This window comes from Ochotona curzoniae, unplaced genomic scaffold (genome assembly GCF_017591425.1).
Source record: "Ochotona curzoniae isolate NIBS_2020 unplaced genomic scaffold, NIBS_Ocur_1.0 contig_43, whole genome shotgun sequence".
Lineage (NCBI taxonomy): Eukaryota > Metazoa > Chordata > Mammalia > Lagomorpha > Ochotonidae > Ochotona > Ochotona curzoniae.
The window spans coordinates 21,612,484-21,635,522 of NW_024466218.1; the positions used below are offsets into that span (position 1 = coordinate 21,612,484).

The 23,039-nt window shown below is 45.8% G+C and overlaps 1 protein-coding gene across 2 annotated transcripts; it reads left to right on the forward strand.

Moving 5' to 3' along the window:
* The first annotated feature begins 7,328 nt into the window (after positions 1–7,328).
* Positions 7,329–20,825, forward strand: SKA1 (spindle and kinetochore associated complex subunit 1). Of its 2 annotated transcripts, XM_040984731.1 has the most exons (7): positions 7,329–7,419; positions 9,999–10,123; positions 12,890–12,987; positions 15,813–15,950; positions 19,172–19,341; positions 20,039–20,217; positions 20,346–20,825. In XM_040984731.1, the coding sequence occupies exons 1-6, from the start codon at positions 7,335–7,337 to the stop codon at positions 20,185–20,187; spliced, it is 765 nt and encodes a 254-aa protein (XP_040840665.1). In that variant the 5' UTR covers positions 7,329–7,334; the 3' UTR covers positions 20,188–20,217; positions 20,346–20,825. The 2 variants fall into 2 exon arrangements, with proteins under 2 accessions (XP_040840665.1, XP_040840664.1); XM_040984730.1 differs by lacking the exon at positions 20,346–20,825 and having other exon boundaries at positions 20,039–20,335.
* Positions 20,826–23,039: the final 2,214 nt, after the last annotated feature.

Consider the following 23,039-nt stretch of genomic DNA (forward strand, 5'->3'; position numbering starts at 1 on the left):
ACCAAGTCCATTGCTGCAGGACAGCAACACCTAACCTTTAGTCTTTGTGCCTGGAAGTAAGCATGCTCCGTGAGGGTACAAGACCCAAGAAGCTGAAGAATCCTATGTGAATTCTGTCTATACATCTTATTTTGAATTTTTAAAGACTTATTTATTTGAAAGGCAGAGTTACAGACAGAGAGAGAGAGACAGAGACATCTTCCATTGGCTGGTCCATTCTCCCAAATGGCCACAATAACTAGGGCTGGGCCAGGTTGAAGCTTAGAACTCCATCCTGGTGTCCCACATGGGTACAGGGGCACAAAGTGGTTGAAACATCCCCTACTGCTTTCCTGGGTGCATTGTAGGGAGCTGGATCAGAAGTGGAGCAGCCAAGACTTGAGCTGGGGCCCATATAGGATGCCAGCATCACAAGAGGTGGTTTACCCACCAAGCTACAATGCTGGCCCCTGCCCACACATCTTAAGTAAGCATTTCTTTTCTTTTCTTTTCTTTTTTTTTTTTTTTAATGAATTCTACTCCAATGATCCTATTTGAGTTTTCCATCTGTTTCTTGCCAGGAACTTGAAGCATAAAGTGTGCTTGCTCTTTTTCCATTGTGTGAGTAAAGTGTGTGATGAAAGATGCTAACAATTCATATCTAATTACTTGAAACAAAAAAAAACCCTGGAGATATTGTATACTCCAAGGTGCTATAATAGTACATCTCTCCTTCCTTTTCTTTAAATAGAAGCCAGTGCTCCAATTTCCAGTGCAGTCTGACTCTCGAAGCACAGGCTTTGGGCACACCCTGTGACTGTGGGCAGCAGGGAGTGTCCAAGTCTGAATTAGAAAGAGGACAGATTTCCTCACTGCTGTGGAAGCACGGATGAGTACTCTTTGTTGTGCATGTCTTGGTGTCTCCCCTCTCTTCCCCACCAGAAAGCTGGGCTCTTCATTTTACTCTCTCATTCTCCACACACTTCCTGTCTGTCACCTGTAAGTGCCAGACCCTTGTGGCTGGAGACCTAAGAGGTTGGGATTTCATCTACGTACATGCAGTGGACTGAACGATGTGTCCCCCAAATTTGCGTGTGGCAGTCCTACCCTCCAACATGACTGAAGTAGAAGATGTAGCAACAACAAGGTGATGAAAGATCATTCAGATCATTGTATCTTCTGCTCTGTGAGGACACACTGAGACGGCAGTCACCTGCAAGTCAGGTAGTTGGCCCTTACCGGAACCAAATCAACTGTTAGGAAACAAGATCCCAGTCTATGGTATTTTGTTAATGCAGTCTGAGCTGACCAAGGTAGCGTGTGTTTTGTTTATGTGTATTAAAAATATGTTAAAAATTCCTGTAATAGTAATAGCAATGTATGTGACCACTATTAACCTAGTTGGCATATTTGTTTCTAATCCAGCTTGTCTTGTTAAGTAAAACACATACGGCTTTATTTTGTCATTAAAATCCTAGATGCTTACATAGAAAAATTTAAGGAATGCATCAAAATGCGAAGTCAAAAATAAACATGCCATACTACATTCCACTGCTCAGAAATAATTATAGTTACTGTTAGTGAACATCATGTCATGCAACTTTTAAAGAATCATATACATGATGAAAAAATATATAGCTAGGGGTCCTGGCAGGGTTGATATAACAAGTTAAGCTTTTAGCTGTAATGCTAACATCCCAGTTCGACTCCTGGCTGCTCCACTTCTGATCCAGCTCCCTGCTAACATGCCAATGAAATCACAGAAGATGGCCCAGGTGTTTGGGCCCGTGTACTCACTTGGTTGAACTGAAAGAAGCTCCTGGCTTCAGGTCTGGCCATTGTGGCCTTTTAGGGAGTGAACCAAAGGATATGGAAGATTCTCTGTCCATACCCTCCTCTGTAACTCAGCCTTTAAAATAAACCAATACATCTTTTTGCAGGCAGGGGTAGTTTTGAGGACAGTCCTTGAAGTTACCTTCAACCCCAGAAGGCATCACTCAGCTGTCTCCTGCGTTTATCCACTATACCAGCAGGCCCCACCGTTTCACTTGTTCTGATGAATTTAAAGGGGCTACCCACATCCCTTTATTTGCTACACATTCAATCTCCATTGTTTTCTAGAACATACTTTTCCGAATCAGCACTTTTCTCTGTTCCTAAACATTTCCTCTCCACCTGGAAAACACCTCCGAGCCACTGCTCTGGGTGCTGGATGGAGCGGTCAGCTCTCGTCTTGTTGGCTAGCCACCCCTGGCATGGATACTCTGCCCTCTGGAATGAGGGCAAATGATCCTAGGAGGCTTGTTCTGCCAAGTCTTGAGTGGAACCTCCACCTCATGGGTAGGGACCGGGTAGGACAAGGGAGTCCTTTGAATGGTAGATGCACTCACCAGAAACTTGGCTGTTTTCATCAGTTCAGGCATGTCTAATGGGAAACCATATTGAATGGCTTGTAAGCAAAAGAATTTTATGTCTCACAGCTCTGGAGGCTGGGACGCCCAGAGCCTGGTGATGGACCTGCTTCCTGGTTCACGGGGGCTCTCTATGGCAGAACAAGCTTGCACAGCAGAGCAGAGCAGAGACCTCGGGTTCCTTTCGTAGGCACTAATTACTTCCCTGAGGCCCCATGTCCTAATTCCATCACTCTGGGGGCTTGTTTCAACACAGGATAATATAATACAAATACAGTCACTGCTGTTTGTTTGTTTTGTGCATGATTCCTGGTTTATAACTATCTCCAAGGTGTAGACATTAAATGTTCTTTTCCCAAAAGTGGGTCATGGAAACTCTACTGCTCTCTTGCCTTTAGCTGGCCATAAAGAAATTCTCTGGCCTGCTCCTATCCAAAACTCAGTCAGAAGACCTCCTTCTCCTTCTGAAGGGATCCGTTCCTCTTCCCACATTCCCAGGACACTGAGGAATCTTAGCAGGCCCATCCTGAAGTCTGGTCTGAATCCCAGATCCATTTGCAATCCAGCTTCCTGTTAATGAGCACCCTTGGAGGCAACAGGTGAGGACTCAGCACTTGGGTCTCCTGTCTCCTGGGGGAGATTGAGTTCCTAGCTGCTGGCTTCAATCTGAGCCAGCCTTGGTTGCAAGAATCTGGAAAGTGACCCAGCAGATGGAAGATTTCTAACTATGCCTTTCAAATAAGATGAAAAGAAAACTCAGCACAGGACAGGGTTTAGAGAACTTCATGTACTTGAACCCTTGCAGGTTCCGGGACTGCCTGGAGAAGGTACAGAAGTTCCAAGTTCGGCACTCTGCCCTTCTGCCTCCGCCCTAGGCATCCTAGTGCATCCTTTGCAGCAAACAGGCTGATGCAAGGGTTTCCTTGAATTTTTGAGCCAATTCATCAAAGATGAGGGAAGAAGGTCTGCGGGAACCTTGATTAATACTCCGCCTGTGGGAGGTACAGGTGGAACCACCTGAGACTTGTGATCGGCCTCTGAGGGGTCAGGGAGCCAGCTGTCCGTCGTATGTTTAAGTCGATGATGCCCTTTTATTTCTGTTGCTTACACCCATGTGCGAGCTCTTATTTTTAGTGCACATGTATACATGCAATGTTCTTGTTATTCCTTTAATTCTGCATTCTCGGCCAGCCTCTCTAGTAATCTTTTCCATGGTCTCTTCCTTTCTTGCCTTTCTTTTTTCTCTCTCTCTCATTTTCTTTCATTGCTCTGCTGTTCACAGTTTTAAGAAACAGTCTGTCTCTCTGGGCCATTAATGGGAAAGCAAGTTCATGAAGAAAGAGACTGGATCTGGAGAAACACTAGTTGAAAAGGGCTTTTCCTTGCTTGCTAATCTTCAGGTTTTCTTCGGTCCTCAGAGGCGTGGCTCTCCACATGACTTCAGGGTGTATACAGTTAAGAGCCAGGTTATGTTTTATCTATCTGTTTGCTATGCTTCAGAATCTTATTTCCATCCTGGATAGTAACTATTTAAAAAAAGATTTATAATTAATTTTTATTGGAAAGTCAGATATATGAAGAGAAAGAGAGACAAAGATCTTCTCTCCATTGATTCACCCCCAAGCAGCCACAATGGCTGGAGCTGATTCAACCCAAAGAAATGAGCGTGGAGCCTCTTCCGGGTCTCCCATGCAGGTGCAGGTCCCAAGGCTTTGGGCCGTCCTGGACTACTTTCCCAGGCCACAAGCAGGAAATTGGATGGGAAGTGGGGCCACTGGGATTAGAACTGGCGCCCATATGGGATCCCAGTGCTTGCAAGGCAAGGACTTTAGCTGCTAGGCTACTGCACCAGGTCCCTAGATAGTAATTTTAAAAAAAATTATTTATTTGTATTGGAAAGGTAGATTTATAGAGAGAAGGAGAGACCGAGAGAAAGATCTTCCATCCACAGGTTCACTCCCCAAGTGGCCACAGTGGCTGGAGCTGAGCCAATCTGAGGCCAGGAGCCAGGAGCTCTTCTGGGTCTCCCACCTGGGTACAGGGTCCCAGGGCTTTGGGTCGTCCTCTGCTGCTTTCCCAGGCCACAGGCAGGGAGCTGAATTAGAAGTGGAGCAGCCAAGAGATAAACCGGGGCCCATATAGGATCTCAGGGCTTACAAGGTGAGAATTTAGCCATTGAATCTTTGGGCCGGGTCTAGCAGTCTTATATGTAGTGGAATGGGGGCCAGTGGGTATGACGGCTCAACTAGCTGATCCTCCTGCAGGCACTAGCACTCCTAAGGTAGAGTGGGCTTCAAATATTGTGTAGGACATTCACATTATTTTTTTGATTCTGTTTTAGTAGGAACACTTTGAGCCTCCTTGCATTTGATCCAGGGAAGCCTGTACCCTCACAGGCTCAGTTAAAGGTGTTGCCAGTTGTTCACATGGTCACATTGTCCTGGAGGCTGGCTCATAGTTTTCTCTGCCTTAGAGAAGCCTCTGCTTTACAGCATCACCTTGAGTCCTCCGCCTCCCTGGGGCTCTGTGCAATGTCTGGGCAGCTGCCTCGAGTGCCTTGGCCAGCCCACCCCTGGGCACCAGCCGAGTGACCCTGCCTGTCCTCCCTGAAACCTCACACAGTTACCAGGCAGGTTTCTCCGAGCGGCTCTGGGAATCAGATGGGCAGCCTCGTCTCCTCGCCCACAATCTCAGGGAGTCGGCCTCAAAGTGGCTTGGCCTGCTGCAGCTTCCAGGAAGAAGCCATGGCCCTTGCCATTCTCCTGTGGCTCTTAAGAGGTCAACAGGCAGCCTGTGGTGAGCGGCTCGGCCCATGGAGGCTCCATTTGAGCAGCACCACTCTCCTACACATGACACCAGAGAGCAGGCAAGGAGCCTGACTGCTCAGGCCCGGAGAAGCCACTCGTGCTGCCCTCAGACACTGACAGCGTGCTCCGACTAGGCCCATGGAGGTGGCCTGTTCCCTGAGTTCCCCCAGGCACCGACAGCCACCCTATTCCTCCCTCAGGTGCGTTGGGCCACACTTACCTTGTCCCAAGGCGTGATCCCACCTCTGCCTGAGCCTCGGAGACTGACGAGCACCTCCGCTCTGCTGCTGCTGCACCGGGGGACCTTGCTGCAAGGTGCCTGATTCTAGCCCAAAAATGAGTTGGAGGCAGACTCTTGGAGGCTCAGGAGTCTTTATTCACCGATGGCCCGTCTTGTACCACAGGTGGAAGAGAGGAGCCCCAAATGGCTGCTGTCAGGGGTTTTAAGTTCATACCAGCACAAATCCTAGCCATCCAATCAACTGAATTAACTTTGGTTGTCTTCTCAAGGTTGGCCACTCTTTCCTCCCAGGGCTGCTCTTGGAGTCTCATTAGATGCATGGGAACACTAAAGCTCTGAACTGGCCAACTGGCTGGTAAAGGAGATGATAAACCAACAAAAGTCTTGTGTTTGGGGCTGTCAGGGGGAAACTGTAGCTAAGTGCTAATCTGAGGATAAGGGGGAGATCCACCACCGGCAACCCAGCTGCCAGGCAGCACCAGAACAAACAATAAGACTGTTACTTACTATGTCTCTGTCATTTCTCTCCTTCTCCAGGAGGCCTGTGTCAAACAGGATGTGACTTTTAGAGGCTCAGCCAGACAAAGAAAAGTAAGATCCCATCCTGGACGACTTACATCTTACCTCAGGAGTGCTGGTGGGAGATCTCAGGGTTGAGCCGTTTCACCTGACAGCTGGTGGGTAGGAGAGGCACCTGCTCCTGTAGCCTTTTCCAAGAAGCCTCCCAGTGCCATCACGGCCCCTTCCAGGCCCCGCCCCTTCATGCCAGCCCCGCCCCATCCTGCCCAGCCCCGCCCCGTCTTGGCCAGGTACCGCCTAAGCTCCCTGTCTAGGCTCCTGTCCAACCCCCAAGTCCCCGCCCCTGCCCCGCCCCACCTCGGTCAGGCCCCTCCCCGTCCTCACTTTTCCGGGGCTTTTCCACAGCCCCGCCCAGGTGCTGGCATTGTCTGAGGTTGGGCTTCAGGAGCGGGATTTGCGCCTGCGCGACGCCGGACCTCGCGGGCTGTTTGAATTTGAGTCTGGCTTCCGGCGGACACTCCGGCGGACACCCGGCGGACACTCCGGCGGACACTTTCGGCTCGGCGTCGAGGCGTGAGTCCGCGCGTTTGGGGCTGGAGCGCCGAGGGATGGCTCGGTGGGGCGGGGGCTGCGCAGCCGCGGCCTGGGCTGGGTGTACCGGCGCGGGTGCTTTGGAGAGGGGCTCTGCTCGGTTACCCTGGAGCGGAGGGGATCTGAGTCCTTTCCCTGCTTCTTGACTGCAAAGTCCAACCCTCCACGCACAGAAATCCTGCCCTCGGCCCGCCCCTTGTTGTACAGTTACACTGCTTCTTTAAAATGCGTGTGTGTGTATGTGTATTTAAAATGTGACTATAAATACCGCTTCTGTCCCAAATCTTAGAAAATAATCCAGAAAGATCCCCTGGCCCTCCGGGCTACCCTGACTGCAGGTCCCTATAAGTCCATGCTGTTCTTTGGTTGGAAGCAAATTAAGTGGAACAGAAAGAAATCTCGCGTTTTTGTGTTTCAAGGAATTAGGATTTGTTTGATGTTTGCTACTGTTGGATTTTGAAAGGGAACACAAATTTGCTTGAAAGAGCTAGAGACAGGTGGAGATCTGTCCTTTGGTTCATTCTCCAAATGGCTGCATCAGCCAGAGCTGGGCTTGTCTGAAACCAGGAGCCAGGAGCTTCAGCTAGGTCTCCCACGTGGGTGCAGGGTCCTGAAGTGTTGGGTCATCCTCTGCTGCCTTCCTAGGTCATTAGCAGGGAGTGGGATTGGAAGTGGAGCAGCTGGGACTCAAACCTGTGTCCATATGAAATGCTGGAGGCAAGGTGCTGGCCCCCCTGGCTTTTCATGTTTTAACACTTGTCTCCTCTTTCTGCAGAGACTCAGAGGATGGCCTCCGATTTGGAACAGTTATGCTGTCATGTTAATGAAAAGATTGGTACTATCAGAAAAACTCTGTCTCTGAGAAGCCTGGGTAAGTGCCACAGGTGGCCTTTGTTCTTTATGATGTTTGGTTATTGGTCCACTTTGAGAAATCTTATGGCTTGTGAAGTGAGTGTTATCTTAGAAAGCTGATTTTTCATCATCAAAAATAAAATTAGAAAAACTCTAATCAATTATATAAACATCATTGAAAATCTAAAGGTAATTTTTGATTTCGAATAATTTTGAAAAAAAAAGATTTACTTATTTTTATTTGAGAGGGAGATTTATAGAGAGAGAAGAAGAGACAGAGAGAGAGCCTCCATCTGCTGGTGATTTCTCCGAATGGCTACAACTACCAGAACTGAGCCACGTCAAAGCCAGCAGTTCTTTCAGGTCCCCCACGCGGGTGCAGGATCCCAAGGCTCTGAGCCATCTTCAAGTGCTTTCCCAGGCCACAGGCAGGGAGCTGGATGGGAAGTGGACAGTTCAGGTCCAAGTGTGACACTGGCACCCCAGGCAGGTGGTTAGGATGCTAACCTACCACACTGGCCCTTGAGTAGTGATTTTTTTTTTCTTTTTTCTTTTCTTTCTTTCTTTTTTTTTTTTTTTTGTGTGTGTGTGAGTAGTGTTTTTTTTTTGTGTGTGTGTGAGTAGTGATTTTTAAAAGGAGCTTGCATCATTATTTTGAATATTGCAGAGGATGTTGCACTGTTAACTAGATTTGAGCACTTGTCTTCTGAGACAAGCCAATGAAGACATGAATGATATGTGGTATACATTATACATGGTTCTATTTTTTTTTAATTTAGCAATTTTATTTGTTTGAATGAGCTACAGAGAAGAAGAGGCAGTCAGAAAGAGAGAGATCTTCTATTTGTTGGTTCACTCTCCAAATGGCCCTAGTGGCCAGGGCTGGGCCCGGCTGAAGCCAGGAGCCAGGATCTTCATCCGGGATCCCATGTGGCTGTAGAGGCCCAAGGACTTGGACCACTCTCTGCTGCTTCTATAAGCGCATTACTAGGGAGCCAGATCAGAAGTGGAGCAGCCAGGACTCACCAGCGCCCATATGGAATGCTGGCACTGCAGATAATGGCTTTACCCATACACAACAGAGCAACCCCCCAAAGTTTCACCCCTAAATGGAGAAACTAAGAGGCAGAAAAAAAAAGTCCCGGAAGTGGACAAGATCCACAGATCCACAGAGGTAGAAGTCGTCCATTTCCCAGCTTACAGAGACAGCCTGCTTTGAAGGAAGCACGTTACTAGAATCCACTGGGGGACAACTTCTGGAAATAAAAATGTTTACAACATCTGTGGCTTGGAAGCTGTAACCATTTTAAAAAATATCTTGACATGCTGAAAAAAAGGATGACACAATGAAAATTCAAAGGAACACGTCATCTTTGTCAGGCATACTTGGGCCTGGTGCAGTAGCCTAGTGGCTAAAGTCCTTGCCTTGCGTGCGCTGGGATTCCTTATGGGTGCCTGTTCTAATCCTGTTGGCCTCGCTTCCCATTCTGCTTGTGGTCTGGGAAAGCAGTCGAGGAGGCCCAAAGCCTTGGGACCCTGCAGCTGGGTGGGAGACCTGGAAGAGGTTCCTGGTTCCCGGTTCCTGGCTTTGGATTGGCACAACACTGGCCATTGCGGTCACTTGGGGAGTGAATCATCTGGGGGAAGATCTTCCTCTCTATCTCTCCTCCTCTCTATATATCTGACTTTGTAATAAAAATAAAGTAAATCTTAAAAAAAAAAAAAGAACTGAGAGCAAGTTCAGACAAGTGTATGCCAACCTGAATACCGTATTACCTGTGACCACCAAAAGGTGGAGACACACAAAGCAGCCACTGAGAGGTATCCACATGGGATCCCAGCACATACAAGGTGAGGACTTTAGCCACCAGGTCATTGTGCCGGGCCCTATTTATATTTTGCTTATAGATGGTATAATTACAAATCCCAACCCAGACTGAATCTCAAGTCTTTGTTAGAAATTCCCAAAAAAACTTCCTCAGTTTCACATCCTGCCCCCCCACACATCCACATGCACCCCGAGAACCAGTCTAAAACATAAGCTTATCTCCTTGGCTAGCAGCTAAGGCTTTCCAGGCTTGTGTGCCGTGATGGAGAGTTCCAGCCTCGTTTGGAAGTCTCACTTGGAGGATTTGTGCTTTGAAGCTCCAATGCCTTGCTTCTTTCTCCGTTAAAGTAACGGGAGTCAGTCGGTGGGATGGGCAGCCACCTGTGCCGCACGCCTCTACACCCGCCTGTTGGTGAGGGCGGCTGCAGCATCAGCTCACACACACTGTCTCCTCTGGGCTTCCCTCTGCCGGTTGGAACTCTGGGAGTCTTACCCTGTTTTCCTGCAGACTTGGCTGTGCGTGAGGAATGGTGTTTGTGTTTTTCTGGCATTTTTAGGGGCTTTATTACAGTAAGAGAATCTGCCAGCCTGAAGGCCTTGAGGAGCACTTTATCCTTGGCTCTTCCCCCGTCTTCCATTCTACTCAGAAATGAGGTCTTTGGATCTTCCAAGGAGGCAGTACTAGGGACTGAAGTGATAGCCTGTTTCCACCCTCAATGTGATGGCTTCCGCTTTTCTGTAAGCTTTCTTTTTCTCTGTGTGTGTAACAGGCCAAGAACCTACCTTGAAGACTACATTAAATAAAATAGGAGACGAGATCTTTGCAGTAAACGAACTACTAAACAGATTGGAACTGGAAATTCAGTATCAGGAACAAACCAACAGTTCGCTTAAGGTAATGTTTTCCTAATGAAGAAGCGAAGTAAAAAAGTAATAAATAGAAACTCCCCAATCACCATGTCCCTTGTAAGAATTCTTTAAGCTTATAATGTTCTTAGCACTGTAAATGATTAATGGGAGAGAGTGCCGTTTGTGTTTTATTTTCCTGGGTTAGGGGAGTCCAGAACTCCACTGCTGTTGCTTCCCTTGCTGATGGCAAGTGAACTGAGCTTTACTGAGAATGAGGGCTCTCCCTTGACTGCTCTTGGTACTCTGTCTCTAGGATTTCCCATTTCACCTCTTGGAAATCTCCTCATTTGAAAAACAATCTACCATATTGGCCACTGCCTTAATTCCCTTTAGGCCTGTATTTTTATATTTTTATAAAATTGATGTTGGAGGCACCCTTGTGCCCGTTTTTGCTCTGAGAAGCCTCCAGCTACTCTAAGTGCTGGGTCCCTCCTGACAGGAAGATGCTCAGTCTGGCCCGTGATTCCGTCGTGTTAGCGCTGTCTGGGTGTTCACTGGGACTGGACAAGTTTTCCTCTAGGGTCCCATTTGACCTTATGATCCTTCAGATCAGCAGGGATTTTTCAGCAATAGGAATGGACATGGTGCCTCTTCTGCTGCTGCTGAAAATGAAAATGAAATTCACAAGCGGAATGTCCTTCCATTCAAAATGGAAACCTATATTGATGTCCAATTCTGACCTATCCTGGGGTGCCCAGTGCTTGATGTGGGCACACACTATCCAAGTCACAACTGATGACTGTCTGGAATTCATTTTCATGTTATGATTGGGAGTCAGATGATAGGAATTGAAAAACAAGGAGTATTTTCTTACTAAGATGCGCATAAGTTTGTAGTCTCAAGTTCTAGCGAAAGTTAAACACAAAACAAGACAAATAGCCCAGTTATGCTGCAGGGGAAATGTTCGTTGGTTTGGAGTATGAGCATCAGCAGTGGGAATCTTTGCAGGGAGCACCTCGTGCTTGCTTCTGGGTGTCGTTGCCACTGTGGCGCTGTCCCACAAGAACCACTGGGAATATCGGCCAAGTCAAGAAAAGCAATTTACCGGAATGAAAAACATAAATCTCTCATGTATTCCTTAGTTGCCTCTTAAGGTTACAATATTTGAGAAAGTCTTAAATCTCAACCCTCCCCATCTTATGACTGTAATGTGGTTGCTGTAGGGATTGTTCCCTCAAAAATATTACCATCTTGAGGCCAGTGTTGTAGTGCATTGAATTAAGCTGCCGTTTGCAACCACAGCATCCCATATGTTTATTGCTACAGTCCTGGCTGTGGCACATCTGATCTAGCTGTCTGCTAATATCACTGGCAAAGCAACAGAAGATGGCCCAAGTCCTTGGGCTCCTACACCCACTTTGGAGAATTTCCGGCCCTTCAGCTAGCCTAACCTGCTCATTATGTCCTTTGGGGTGTGGACTGGCAGATGCAAGATTGCTCTTTCTGTAACTCTGGCTTTCAAGATGAATCAGTCTTTTTTTTATTTTTAAAGATTTATTTATTTATTTTTCTTGGAAAGGAAGATTTACAGAGAAAAGGAGAGACAGGAATATCTTCCGTCTGTTGGTTTAATCCTCAAGTGGCCGCAACGGCTGGAGATGAACTGATCCAAATCCAGGAGCCAGGAACTTCTTCCGGGTCTCCCTTGCATGTGCAGGGTCCCAAGGCTTTGGACCATCCTCTATTGCCTTCCCAGGCCACATACAGGGAGCTGGATGGGAAGTAGAACAGCTGGGACATGAACTGGCACCCATATGGGATGTCAGTGCTTGCAAGGAAGATTTAGCCATTGAGCCATCATATCAGGCCCATACATTTTTTTTGTTAAACTAAATGCTGTGTTTTTGTTTGTTTGTTTGTTTGTTTTAAGATTTATTAATTTTTATTGGAAAGTCAGATATACAGAGAGGAGGAGAAACAGAGAGGAAGGTCTTTTGTCTGCCAATTACTCCCCAAGTGACCACGATGGCCAGAGTAGAGCCAATCTACATCCAGGAGCCAGGAGCTTCTTCTGAGTCTCCCACATGGGTGCGGGGTCCTAAGGTTTTGGGCTGTCTTCTGCTGCTTTCCCAGGCCACAGGCAGGGAGCTGGATGGGAAGTGGGGCTGCCGTGACTTGAACCTGTGCCCATACGAGATCTGGCACGTACAAGGCAAGGACTTTAACAACAGGCTGCTGCACCAGGTTCCCCCCACCTTTTTTTTTTTTTCTAAGAAATATAACACTATTTAAAAAACAGTTTGAGAAACCATATGTTGCTGCATTCAGTACTTTCTGTCTTCACCATGTTGTCAGTCCTCACAGAAGCTGTGATGGCTTAGGCTTGCCTGCTTTTTTTTTTTAAGAGTTACTTTATTTTTATTTGAAAGGAAGATTTACAGAGCAAGAAGGAGAGACAGAGACATATGCTCTCTCTGCTGTTTCACTCCCCAAATGGCTGCAACAGCCAGAGCTGAGCCGATATGAAGCCAGGAGCCTGGAGCTTCTTCCAGGTCTCCTGTGTAGGTGCGGGGGCCCAAGAGCTTGAACCATTCTCTGCTGCCTTCCCAGTTCATAAGCAGGGAGCTCAGTTAGAGGTAGAGTGGCTGGTACTGGTGCCCAGAGGGGATGCCAGTGCCAAAGGTGGCAGTTTAGGCAGCTGTACCATGACACTGGCTCCTTTCCTGCTCTGTGCTGTATTTACACACGGGAGGCAGTGGGAATAGATTCTCATTAGCGAGCTTTTATTTATTTATTTACTTTTTAATTTAAGGAACTCTGTGAATCTCTTGAAGAAGACTATAAAGATGTGGAACATCTCAAAGAAAATATCCCTTCCCATTTGCCTCAAGCAGTTGTAACCCAGAGCGTGTAAGTAGATCTATAAATACTCTTGCTATCCGGATTATAGACACTTGCAAACACATAACATTTTAGTGTTCAAGCTACTTGCAGTTTTGTCAGCAACTGTCTTTTTTTTTTTTTAAATCACTGAACTAGACATACTTGAACCCAGAAACAGGATTTCCTCATTTTCCCCAGTTTTCTTACCCCGCTGAAGCCATCATCAGCCTTCTTTCCCAAGAACAAGTCCTCTGGGCTGTGCCTTTCATTGTCAACCTTGGCTCCATTGCCTGTGAGGCTGGGGCCTTCTTTGTTGAAGAAGAGCACATTTAACCCCATCCCTGGTCTCTGTCCGTCAGACGGAAGCACCCTCCGACACCCGATCCATCCCTGTGACAGCTGTGGGCAGACTGCTGGGTGTTGGCTGTGAGCAGCGTCTCCCCTGACCCTTAGTGTAAGGATAGGCCCAAGACATTTCTGAGTTGTCATCTCAAGTCTCTGGTGTGGCCCCTTTTTTGCTCTGCTCTCCCATCTTCTGATGTGATGTGAGTCACAGCATTATCAAAGCCCTCCAGTGTCCAACTCCAGCCTCAGTGTGACATCTCACACTGCTCTTTCCATGGCATGTGGGGCATCTGTTGCGAGCTGTGTTCTCTGTCCACTAAGCAAGCCCAGGGCTGAACTCTAACTCTCTTTAGTTCCAGTCTACCCGTCGCTTGGCCAGGGACACCGCATCCTCACCTCTCGCTTTCTCTTAGCATCTCCTTTCCATTCTGTCTTTCCAGGGTTTTTGTCCATCCCAATTCTCCTTCCTGTTTTCATTGTCGGCTCTGAGTAGGGTCTTCCTATGCCCTTAGTTTTTATGATTTGGGGAGTTCTGTGTTGGGTCTGTCTGGGATTTCCCCACTTCCATCTCCTCAGTGCTTTGATGCTGGGATTGCAGAATGCATAATCAGGGTTCCTTATAAGAGGAGAGAGCAAGGTCATGGTCCTGAGTGTGTACTAGGAAACGCAGGACATTACAGCCTGTCTGGCAGGATTGAAATGTGGGATGGGGATCATAGTGCCAGCAGGCACGTGGCCAGGGGAATGGGAACTCTCCACAGCTGGCTTCTGTTCTCAGGGCCAGGTTGCGGCAGATCTGTGTTGTAGGCTGAAGTGACTGTCAGGAGTTTCCTTAGCGTGTGGCCAAGACAAGGAAGGACAGCTGACAGCCAGTTTCATACTGGGGTCTGACATGAGGATTCATGAGGGTGATCATATCAGAGCAGGGGACATGTGTGTCTTGGTGGGCCACATGGCTGTCTCCTGAGTTACCTAGCTTCTCTCAGGCCTAGCTGCCCTCAGGATATGGGCTCAGCTTCATCTCCAGATCCCACTTCCTGTATTTTTGGGCTCCCTTTTACTTCCTTCCATGTTGGATCTGCTGTGTACTGGATTTGATGTCAAGCCACCATAGCAATAAAGATTTGTTCCTTCCTAGAAGTCTCTAGGCACAGCCTGTCTCTAAACCCCACTGCTAGTGGGCCAGGGGCCACTTGGGGCCAGGACAGTGGGCTTTTACTGCTTAAAATTTTGGATGGAACAGGAGGGAGCCAGGCTTACACTGAACAGCTGAAATGAGCCTGCAGGGGCCGGAGCGGACAGCAGCAACCTAGAGGACAAATTAGACTTCATGGAAGTCACAGGTAATTAAGGGTTCCAGGATCAGGACTAGGGAAGTCGGGAAGAGAAGCTGTTTAGAGGTTAAGTTGAACATGCCTCACGTTGACTTTGAGGGGCAGCTAATGAAGGTAACTAGCATATGATCTATAGTATACTCTGTATGGTGTGTATAAATCAACGTGGGTATATGAGGTGTCTTCAAAAAGTTCATGGGAATGTATATTATGAAGAACTGTACTTGGATTTTTTTTTTATTATATTTTGTTCTGTGCTTAGATTTTAAAATTTTTTACACCAGAGTGAACTTATTTTTGAATTCTGTTTTATGCAGAGTTTTTTTTTTTAATAAAGATTTGTTTTTTTTTTCCTTAAATGTCAGATTTACAGAGGGAGATATAGAGATCTTTCATCAGCTGGTTCACTCCACAAATTGTTGCATTGGCCAGAGTGAACCGGTCCAAAGCTGAGAGCCAGGACCTTCTTCCAAGTCTCCCGTGTGAGTTCACGGATCCAAGGCTTTGGGCTGTCTTCCACTGCTTTTCCAGGCCATAAGCAGGGAAGCGGATCATCTGGGACTAGAACCAACACTCATGGGTTTGCTGACACTACAGGTGGAGAATTAACCAGCTAAGCCACTGTGCTGGTCCCTTTATACAGACCTTTTTAAAAATTTATTTATTTTTCCATTTGAAAGGCAGAATGGTAGAGAGAGAAACAGAAAAATATCATCCATCCATTGGTTCACTTTCCAAATGTCTGGAACAGCCGGGGTGAGTCAGGCCAAAGCTAGGAGCCAGGAACTCTATCCAGGTCTCGGATGTCAGGAACCCAAGTGCTTGAGCTGTCTTCCACTGCCTCCCAGAGAGTGCACTTGCAGGAAGCTAAATCAGAAATATTATGGGACTCAAAGTAGCGTTTTAACCCACTGGGCCACAGCACCAGCCCCTTCCACCGACTTTTGGAGGTATCTTTTTCATACTAAAGAGTTGAGAACTTACTTTTTCAACGTTCTCTTCACAATTTCAGTCTTCATGGTGAAGGCATAGGGAAAGAAACTAATGTTGACTGTAAAATTATTGTAATGGGGTGAATCATGTGTTTACTGTTGATTGATTTTAGTTGGGACAATCTGCCAGTATGCTGCCTTGTTTTGATAACTACCGTGCGTGTGTTCATCTCTGCTTTAGGGCTAACGGGTCAGATCTGGACCCTGAAGAGCCAGTCAAAGTGGAGGAGCCTGCACCCCCAAAGAAACCCCCCAAAGAACAAAGTATTATTAAAGAAATGCCATTTGTCACTACAAATGAGTTTAATGGTGTTCCGGCGTAAGTATTCAAGATAGCTTTTTAAAAGTTTAATTATTATTTTTATTTTTGATGATTTTTACGTAGTTGATCAGGGTGGTTAGGGTCAAGGGCTACAGGAAGGTGGCTGAGATACCACATTCTCTTTTTTTCCTTCCTATTGGGGAAGAAGGGGAGATAAGGGGAGAAGTCACACCCAACCTCTCAAACACCTGTGCACCCTGGGATGGAGGACAGCCCCCCAACACCAACCCAGGGTCCCTGATGTGGGGCTTGCTCTGAGGGTCCTGCTCATGAGGTTTTGATAGTTCAACAGTTAAGATAGCTTTTGATGTCCAACTCTACATAATTTTTATCAGAAAACTTGATTATATTATGTGGTGTTCAGCTGTTTATCTTTTCTAGGGAGTCTTAGGTTGTTCTATGAACAGGCAGGTGATTGTTCTGTAAAGATACTTGTGGTACCCCCCTGTTTGTCCGTCCAGGCTGTGTCCTGGGTCCGAGGTCCCCAGAGGAACGCAAGCCTGAGTAAGACGAGGCACCTTCCCCAACGGGAGTGCTCCTGTGCTTTCTATGGGAGTCAGTAATGGAAATCTGTACTTTTTAAAGTTGCATAATTCTAGAGCTTTGTTTAACTTATGAGTTTTATATTGTGTCACACTCATTATTCATTTTTTATTATAGAAATATACATGGTAGAAGTTTTTATTGTGAGAAAATAAAACTTTTGTAATTCTACCCAGAAAAGATAGGGTAGAATTTTCCAGATTTATTTACTTATTTATTTATTTGAGAGACAAAAAACGGAGAGAGAGAGAGAAAGAGCACGTGCGAGCATGTGCTTAAGAGAGAGAGCGTGCGAGCACGTGCGAGCATGTGCAAGCATGTGCTTATCCTTCCTGGTTCACTTGCCAAGTATCCACAGTGGCTCCTGATCAGTGCTCAGCCAGGAGTCGGGTACGTGGGTGACAGGAACTCAACTACTTGGGTCATCACTACTGCCCGCCAGGGCACTAGCTGAAAACTGGAGTCGGGAGCTCAAGCTGGACATCCGACCCAGGTACTCCAGTAGGCATCTCCACTGCTGGACCACATACCCACCCATACGTGCCAGTTTGCCTTCCTGTTGGCAGTGTATGAGACCACTCATCTTGTATCACTCTTGGTTATCTATCTACTGGTTTACAAATTGTTACTCATTAGACAGTTGAAAGATGTCTGCTTACTTTACAATCCTGAGTCTGGTCATGAAGCTGACATTTCTCTTGGTATTGTTTTCTGTTTCGTCAACTCAATCTTTTTCTCTCTTGTCAGCTTTATTTTTATGAATGTTTGAGACTTTGAGTCCACTCAGTTTTGCTACAGGGAGGAGCAAAGGGCTCAGAAGAATGAAGTGGAAAAGTTTGTAGAAAGGGTGTCGGTGAAGAAGGAAATTAGAATGATCATGGTGGATTGTTCATTTATCAACAAAGGGTTATTTAATGAATGAGAGACAAAGTGAAAAGATTAGATAAAGAAGAATGAGTTTCAAACATAGAGCTTTGATTTAATTTTTAAACATTAATGCATTGGTGAAATTTGGATGGCAAACAGCTGCAAATAGGGAGAGTGGATAGTGTTGCATGGTGCTAGCAACATCTCACCTGACAAGTCTAGAGTTTATTAAAAAGTCTTTATTAACCAAGCTTGGCAATAATAGGGCCCACTAGAAATAGCAAGTCACAAGTTCATATGGCAATCCAGTCAGTCAGAAACCTAAGAGGAACAAACGGTCATTGCCCTGAAATCCATCCGTTAAGCTGAAGACCTGTGTCTCAGTTTCCCCAGCAATATAAGTTACCCTAAGAGTCATGTAACGAGTAACCTGGCCATACTTCAAAGCTGCAGACATTCACCTTTCCCTGGATTCTCTGCCCACATTCTATTATTGGTAGGCCTCACCTCTCCTGAAACTGTAAGTACACACATTAGAAATACAAAGCATCTTAGCATTAACATCTTCACTGTCCTGCCCAAGCAGTGAACAGAGGGTAAGGAATACATACAGAGGCCATGCTCAGAAGCTACCTATCCTTAGAGTCTGTCCTGGCCAAGAGAGCCAGAGCAACAGAGGCACAAGACCAAGACAGCAAGCCCCACCCTATCATGTGCCTTTATAGGGGCTTGTGAGGGAAGTGGTTACACAACAATATAATACTGCCCCCTGTCAGGTTCCAGGTGTTGATAGGTGAGCATCACAGGTGGGCAGCAGGGAACACCTACATGGTGATGGGGCAGTGGTTTCCAAGCTTGTGAACTAGCTGCCTACCCGACCACAAATAGATTCTAAATGAAGGTGGTAGTTGAAGGATTCGAAGGAATTCCTAAGTGTATTGTAGAGCTGCAGCATCAAGAGTTTGGAAATTGTGGTTCCATAAAAGTACTCTAGAGATGACAAAGGAAAATGAACGGTTTAAATAGATTCCTGTCTTACTTTTTGTGGCAGAAGTTTTAATTGTAAAACTGCCACTTTAAATAGAAGTGGACAAGATAATGAGCCCTACAATTTCATAATGGGAGAAACAGGTGGATCATTCAGTTTTGGCTTTGGTATTATCTGGACCATTCAACATTCAGGGACTCTCTGGGGACCAGGAGGACAAGAGGAAGGTGCAAGCTGTAGAGAGGGCTCTAGAGTGGGAGAGGTGATGCTTTGGAAGAAAGTGTGGGTCCAGTGGAAAGGGGCGTGATTGTCCACTGTCTCGCCCCCTGCCTGGCAGCTGAAATTCAAAACCTCTGGTTCTCTTCCTTTCACCCTGTCAGTTCTCTGTCCTGTGGGCATTATCTTTATTGTTGTCTGCCTTATCAATTTCTGTATTTTTCTCTCTCGGAACAGATAATAGCTTTTGCAGAAAACCAGGGTTCTATGAATTATATTCTTTTATAATATTTTGAATTTTCTTTTGCTCACAAACATTTTAAAATAAATTTCTATTGAAGTTATTCAGTGCATTTGAATCTGAAAGCTTATTTTACATTGTAATGTTAATTTTCTGTAGGTGGAGAATAGGGAGTAATACATCCAGATATTATTAGGGAAGATAGGCAGTGACATGTTATCATCTGTATTTAATTTTTTCAGCTGTTGAGATGTGTCTAGTTTCTTGGGAAATGACATAAAATTGTTTTTATAAAGTATATTTCCCTTTTTTTCTGAAAAGATAATTTGTAGGATGACAAAAATAATCTTCACTTTTTTGCAGGTATATGAAATCACGCTTAACCTATTGCCAAATTAATGATGTTATTAAAGAAATGAACAAGGCAGTAATTAGTAAATATAAGATCCTCCATCAGCCAAAAGCATCTATGAATTCTGTGACCAGAAATCTCTACCACAGATTTATCAGTGAAGAAACAAAAGATACCAAAGGTAAATAATAGCAAACACATATTGAATATGTTCTGAGAAACAAAGTTGATTCTAGAACAGTCTAAGTCTAGGGAGTTAGTTCCCAAGCAGGGACAGTCTTCCCAGCAGGGAGCATTTTACTGTGTCTAGAGACATTCTTGGTGGCTGCAGTTGCAGTAGAAGGTGTTGGCAATAAAGGGTTGAAGCCTGAGATACTGCTAGAACATTGGGAAATGCACAAGACAGCAGGATAAGTGTCCAGAACTGAGGCTTTAAAGCTCTACCTTAGATTCTGCCATGGCATTAAGCTCAGTATTTTGAGAGTTAGTATAGTAATAATAGCTGTTGATCATGTGCATGTAGCACTCACTGTGTTCCAGATAGTGCATTGAGAGCTTTGGTGCTCTGCAGACCAAAGAGCTTCACTGGCTTGCCTGAGGTCATCTGTTAAATGATGGAGCTACTGCGGGTGTCATTCCACACCACTGAAGAGGTCTCAGTGGATAGCTAGTGATCTAATATGCGGAGCCACAAATGCTCCAGTACATAGCAGGCAACCTGGATTGATGCTGTTGCTGTAGCAGCAATGCCAGTTCTTGATTTTACGGAAGAGGATGGTAAGAGTGATTGATGTCCCTCATACTTGTGTTTACATGCATGAAAGAGTCGTCTTGAAAGTTCACCTCCTGAAAGTTTTCCCTCCTGTCATTATTCTCAGGTCATTATTTTATAGTGGAAGCTGACATAAAGGAGTTCACAGCTTTGAAAGTTGACAAGAGGTTTCATGTGATACTGAACATTTTGCGACACTGCCGGAGGCTGTCCGAGGTCCGAGGGGGTGGACTCACCCGATACGTAATAACCTAAGGCCCTACTGAGCTTTTGAACTGACCAACGGTAGGGTGTGGAGGCTGTTCTGTCACTGTATTGTTTACATTTTTTTACTTTTGTTGTTTCATAAAGAAATACAACTTATTTTTGGATAAAACATATATATGTATTTTCAAAATTCTGCTTCCTTTCAGCAAATACTTACCCACATGATGTATAAGCCTCACTACTAGGCACACAGTCTGACTGTGTAATGTTCTTGTCCTGTCCTTGTGTGGAGTGGCAAGTCCTGAGACCCCAGTGCGAGGGATGTAGATGTGTTCATTGGAAGAAAAAGGTGAAGATGATGAGGTCACGGGATACCCAGGTCCTTTCCAACGATAGGTGGTTGATGCCTAAGTTGCATCCACAGCATCTGTGTTTGCCTCTAGGTAAGCTTCAGAGGCTGCTTATCCACCTGGTTATTGTGCTTTCTGAATGTCTTGAGGGACTTCCCTAAAATGCATTCCATATAAACCAGTCCGTCAGCCTCCAACTGTAATCAAAGTGTAATAAATGCATCTTGAGATGTTGCAGAATTATAAGAAATATGTGTTTTGATCTTTGTTTCCTCATTTCCTTGTTCCAAGCTCCTGAAACCCTCAGAATGTCCTGAGGGTCAGTGCTGTTCCTTCTGCTCCTGTTTGTGGTCTTTGACCTCAGTTGCTCAGATACCTCCAGAATCCTTTTGAATGTCCCAGAGCAGAGGCATCTTCTAAGGAGGTAGCCTTTGCTGGGCTCCCAGAGAGCTTCAGAGTGGACACTCAACACAAAGCCCCAGCAGTGATTGGAAGCTCTGCCTTCGTATCCCATCACACAGTGAAAGTTGTGGGCTGGAAATGAATTTTCATGCGTGATAAAGCCAACCAAACTCATACCCTGTGGCGTCTGGAGTTTCTGTGCTGGTGAACACATGGATGCCAGGAAGGCATACCCCAAATCTGCAAGGCGAGTTGCTATGCCCAGACCCTTTTCGACCTTGCTCTGTGTACATCAGAGTCCTTTATCACATCCTTCAAGCTACCCTGGTTAATGTAAGTGAAGTGTTGCCATGAGTCGTCAGAATTGTCCTAGCCAAAGATCTTCCTTGAGGAGTCAGTGGGACCCCCTTATTTACAGCCTGGAGACCCACCAGTTGTGATTGGTTTTTGAAGTGGCAGGGTCATTCTGGTGAGACTGAGCTCTCAGGTGGGAGACTGTTCTAATTACAGGTACTTAAGAATCCAATAAAGTTGAAGGAGATCCAGTTTGTGTCCAGAGAGCTGGAGGATTGATAGGTAAGGGGAAAAAAACCTCACACATCTGGTGTCTGTGTGTCAAGGACATAGAGATGAAAAGTTTTTCCCATAAGGATGGAACAGATGATGACTTAGCACACGTGAGTGGGTTGATAGTGATCGTGGGAAATGGCTTGTTGGATTGCAAGAAGCTGTGTTTCTCTTTGGCACCTGGGGAGAGTGGTCTGTCTGTGGAGGTGCCGTCTGCTCGGTGGCTTACCTTGGAGCAGAGCAAGTCTCTGCAGGCTCTGTGAATGGTTAGCAGCTTCCCTGTGATGGCCCAGACACTAGGATTCATGGTCAGCCTTCCTTCTTAATCATGTATGTTTAACTTTTCATGCCTTGTTGTAAATACAGAGAATGGTACTATTCTTTATTTTGTTTTGAGTTTTGCTGGATTTTTCTCCAAGAGTCCTCTTTGCCTATGAATTAAGTTTTCTGTTTAAAATATGTCTTTATTAAACACCTATGAAGCAAAAATGTCAATAAGCTGGTTTTATTTTTGTTACTAGCAAGACAAAGGGTCATTGTGAGCATGAAAACACTTCTTACATCAATATGTAATTGTTAAAATCATATTCCTCAGAGAAAAATAGCATTAATTTTCAACCAGTAATTTAGTTTTCAAACAAAATAAGGCCTTTTTTCTGATTTTTTTAAAATAGGAAGTTTTAAAATCAACTTTGAATTAATTTGGTGTCCTGAATCTCTACCTTCAGTTCATTCCTTGGCTTTCCCCTGGTAGCATCAAGAACCCTGTTGTGCCCTCCATTGTTCTATCTGTCCCTCATGTCCACAGCCCCCTCAAGAACTCAAGGCATCAGACTCCTGGGAATGTCTCCATGGGTGGGCACAGGTTAACCCAGCAAAGCTTGAAACCTGGGATGCATGTCCCTGTTCCAGCAGGACTGGGTGGCTGCACCACTAACAGTAACCACCCAGAAACCCCCTCCAGTTACTGTTTCTGTAACTGTACAGACATTTTTACAAAAGTTATCTATTTCTTTTAAAGGTCTGGGTTAAAGAAAGAGAGAGATCCTCCATCTACTGGTTCACTCACCAAATGCCCTCAGTGGCTGGCACTGGGCCAGGCTGAAGCCAGGAGCCTCATCTGGGACCCCTGAGTAGGGTAGCAGTGGCCCAAACTCTAGGGCCATCTTCTGCTTCTCTTATGCCATTAGCAGGGAGCTGGATAGGAAATAGAGCAACCAGGACATGACCTGGCACCCATAAGGGATTCTGGCATGGCAAGTGTTGGCTTTATCTGCTATGCCCCAATGTCAGCCCCTGAGATGGTGATTTTTATGTGATAAAAGAAAAGTTGGTTATTTATACCGGTTAGGTAACCCTGTTATGGGTTGAACAGGACTTGGCTTTCTAAACTTCGGATAATGTTTGAACTCTGACATCATAGTTAGGGGTTGATGGATTCAGGGCAGACACTTGATTGAGCTATAGTGTCTTGTGGCTGGGCCTGGTGGGAGGCTTTGAGGGCCTGGAGGCCTGTCATAAGAAGGTGGCTCTTGTGAGAGGGTGAGCTGAATAAGCTAGCTATGCTTCTTGTGTCTCTCT

Bases quoted from the DNA above. Each gene is read 5' to 3' on its own strand.
- SKA1 (XM_040984731.1), top strand. From the start codon at position 7,335: ATGGCCTCCGATTTGGAACAGTTATGCTGTCATGTTAATGAAAAGATT. The intron at 10,124-12,889 runs GTAATGTTTTCC...TTTTAATTTAAG, and splicing joins AAACCAACAGTTCGCTTAAG to GAACTCTGTGAATCTCTTGA. The intron at 15,951-19,171 runs GTAAGTATTCAA...ACTTTTTTGCAG, and splicing joins GAGTTTAATGGTGTTCCGGC to GTATATGAAATCACGCTTAA.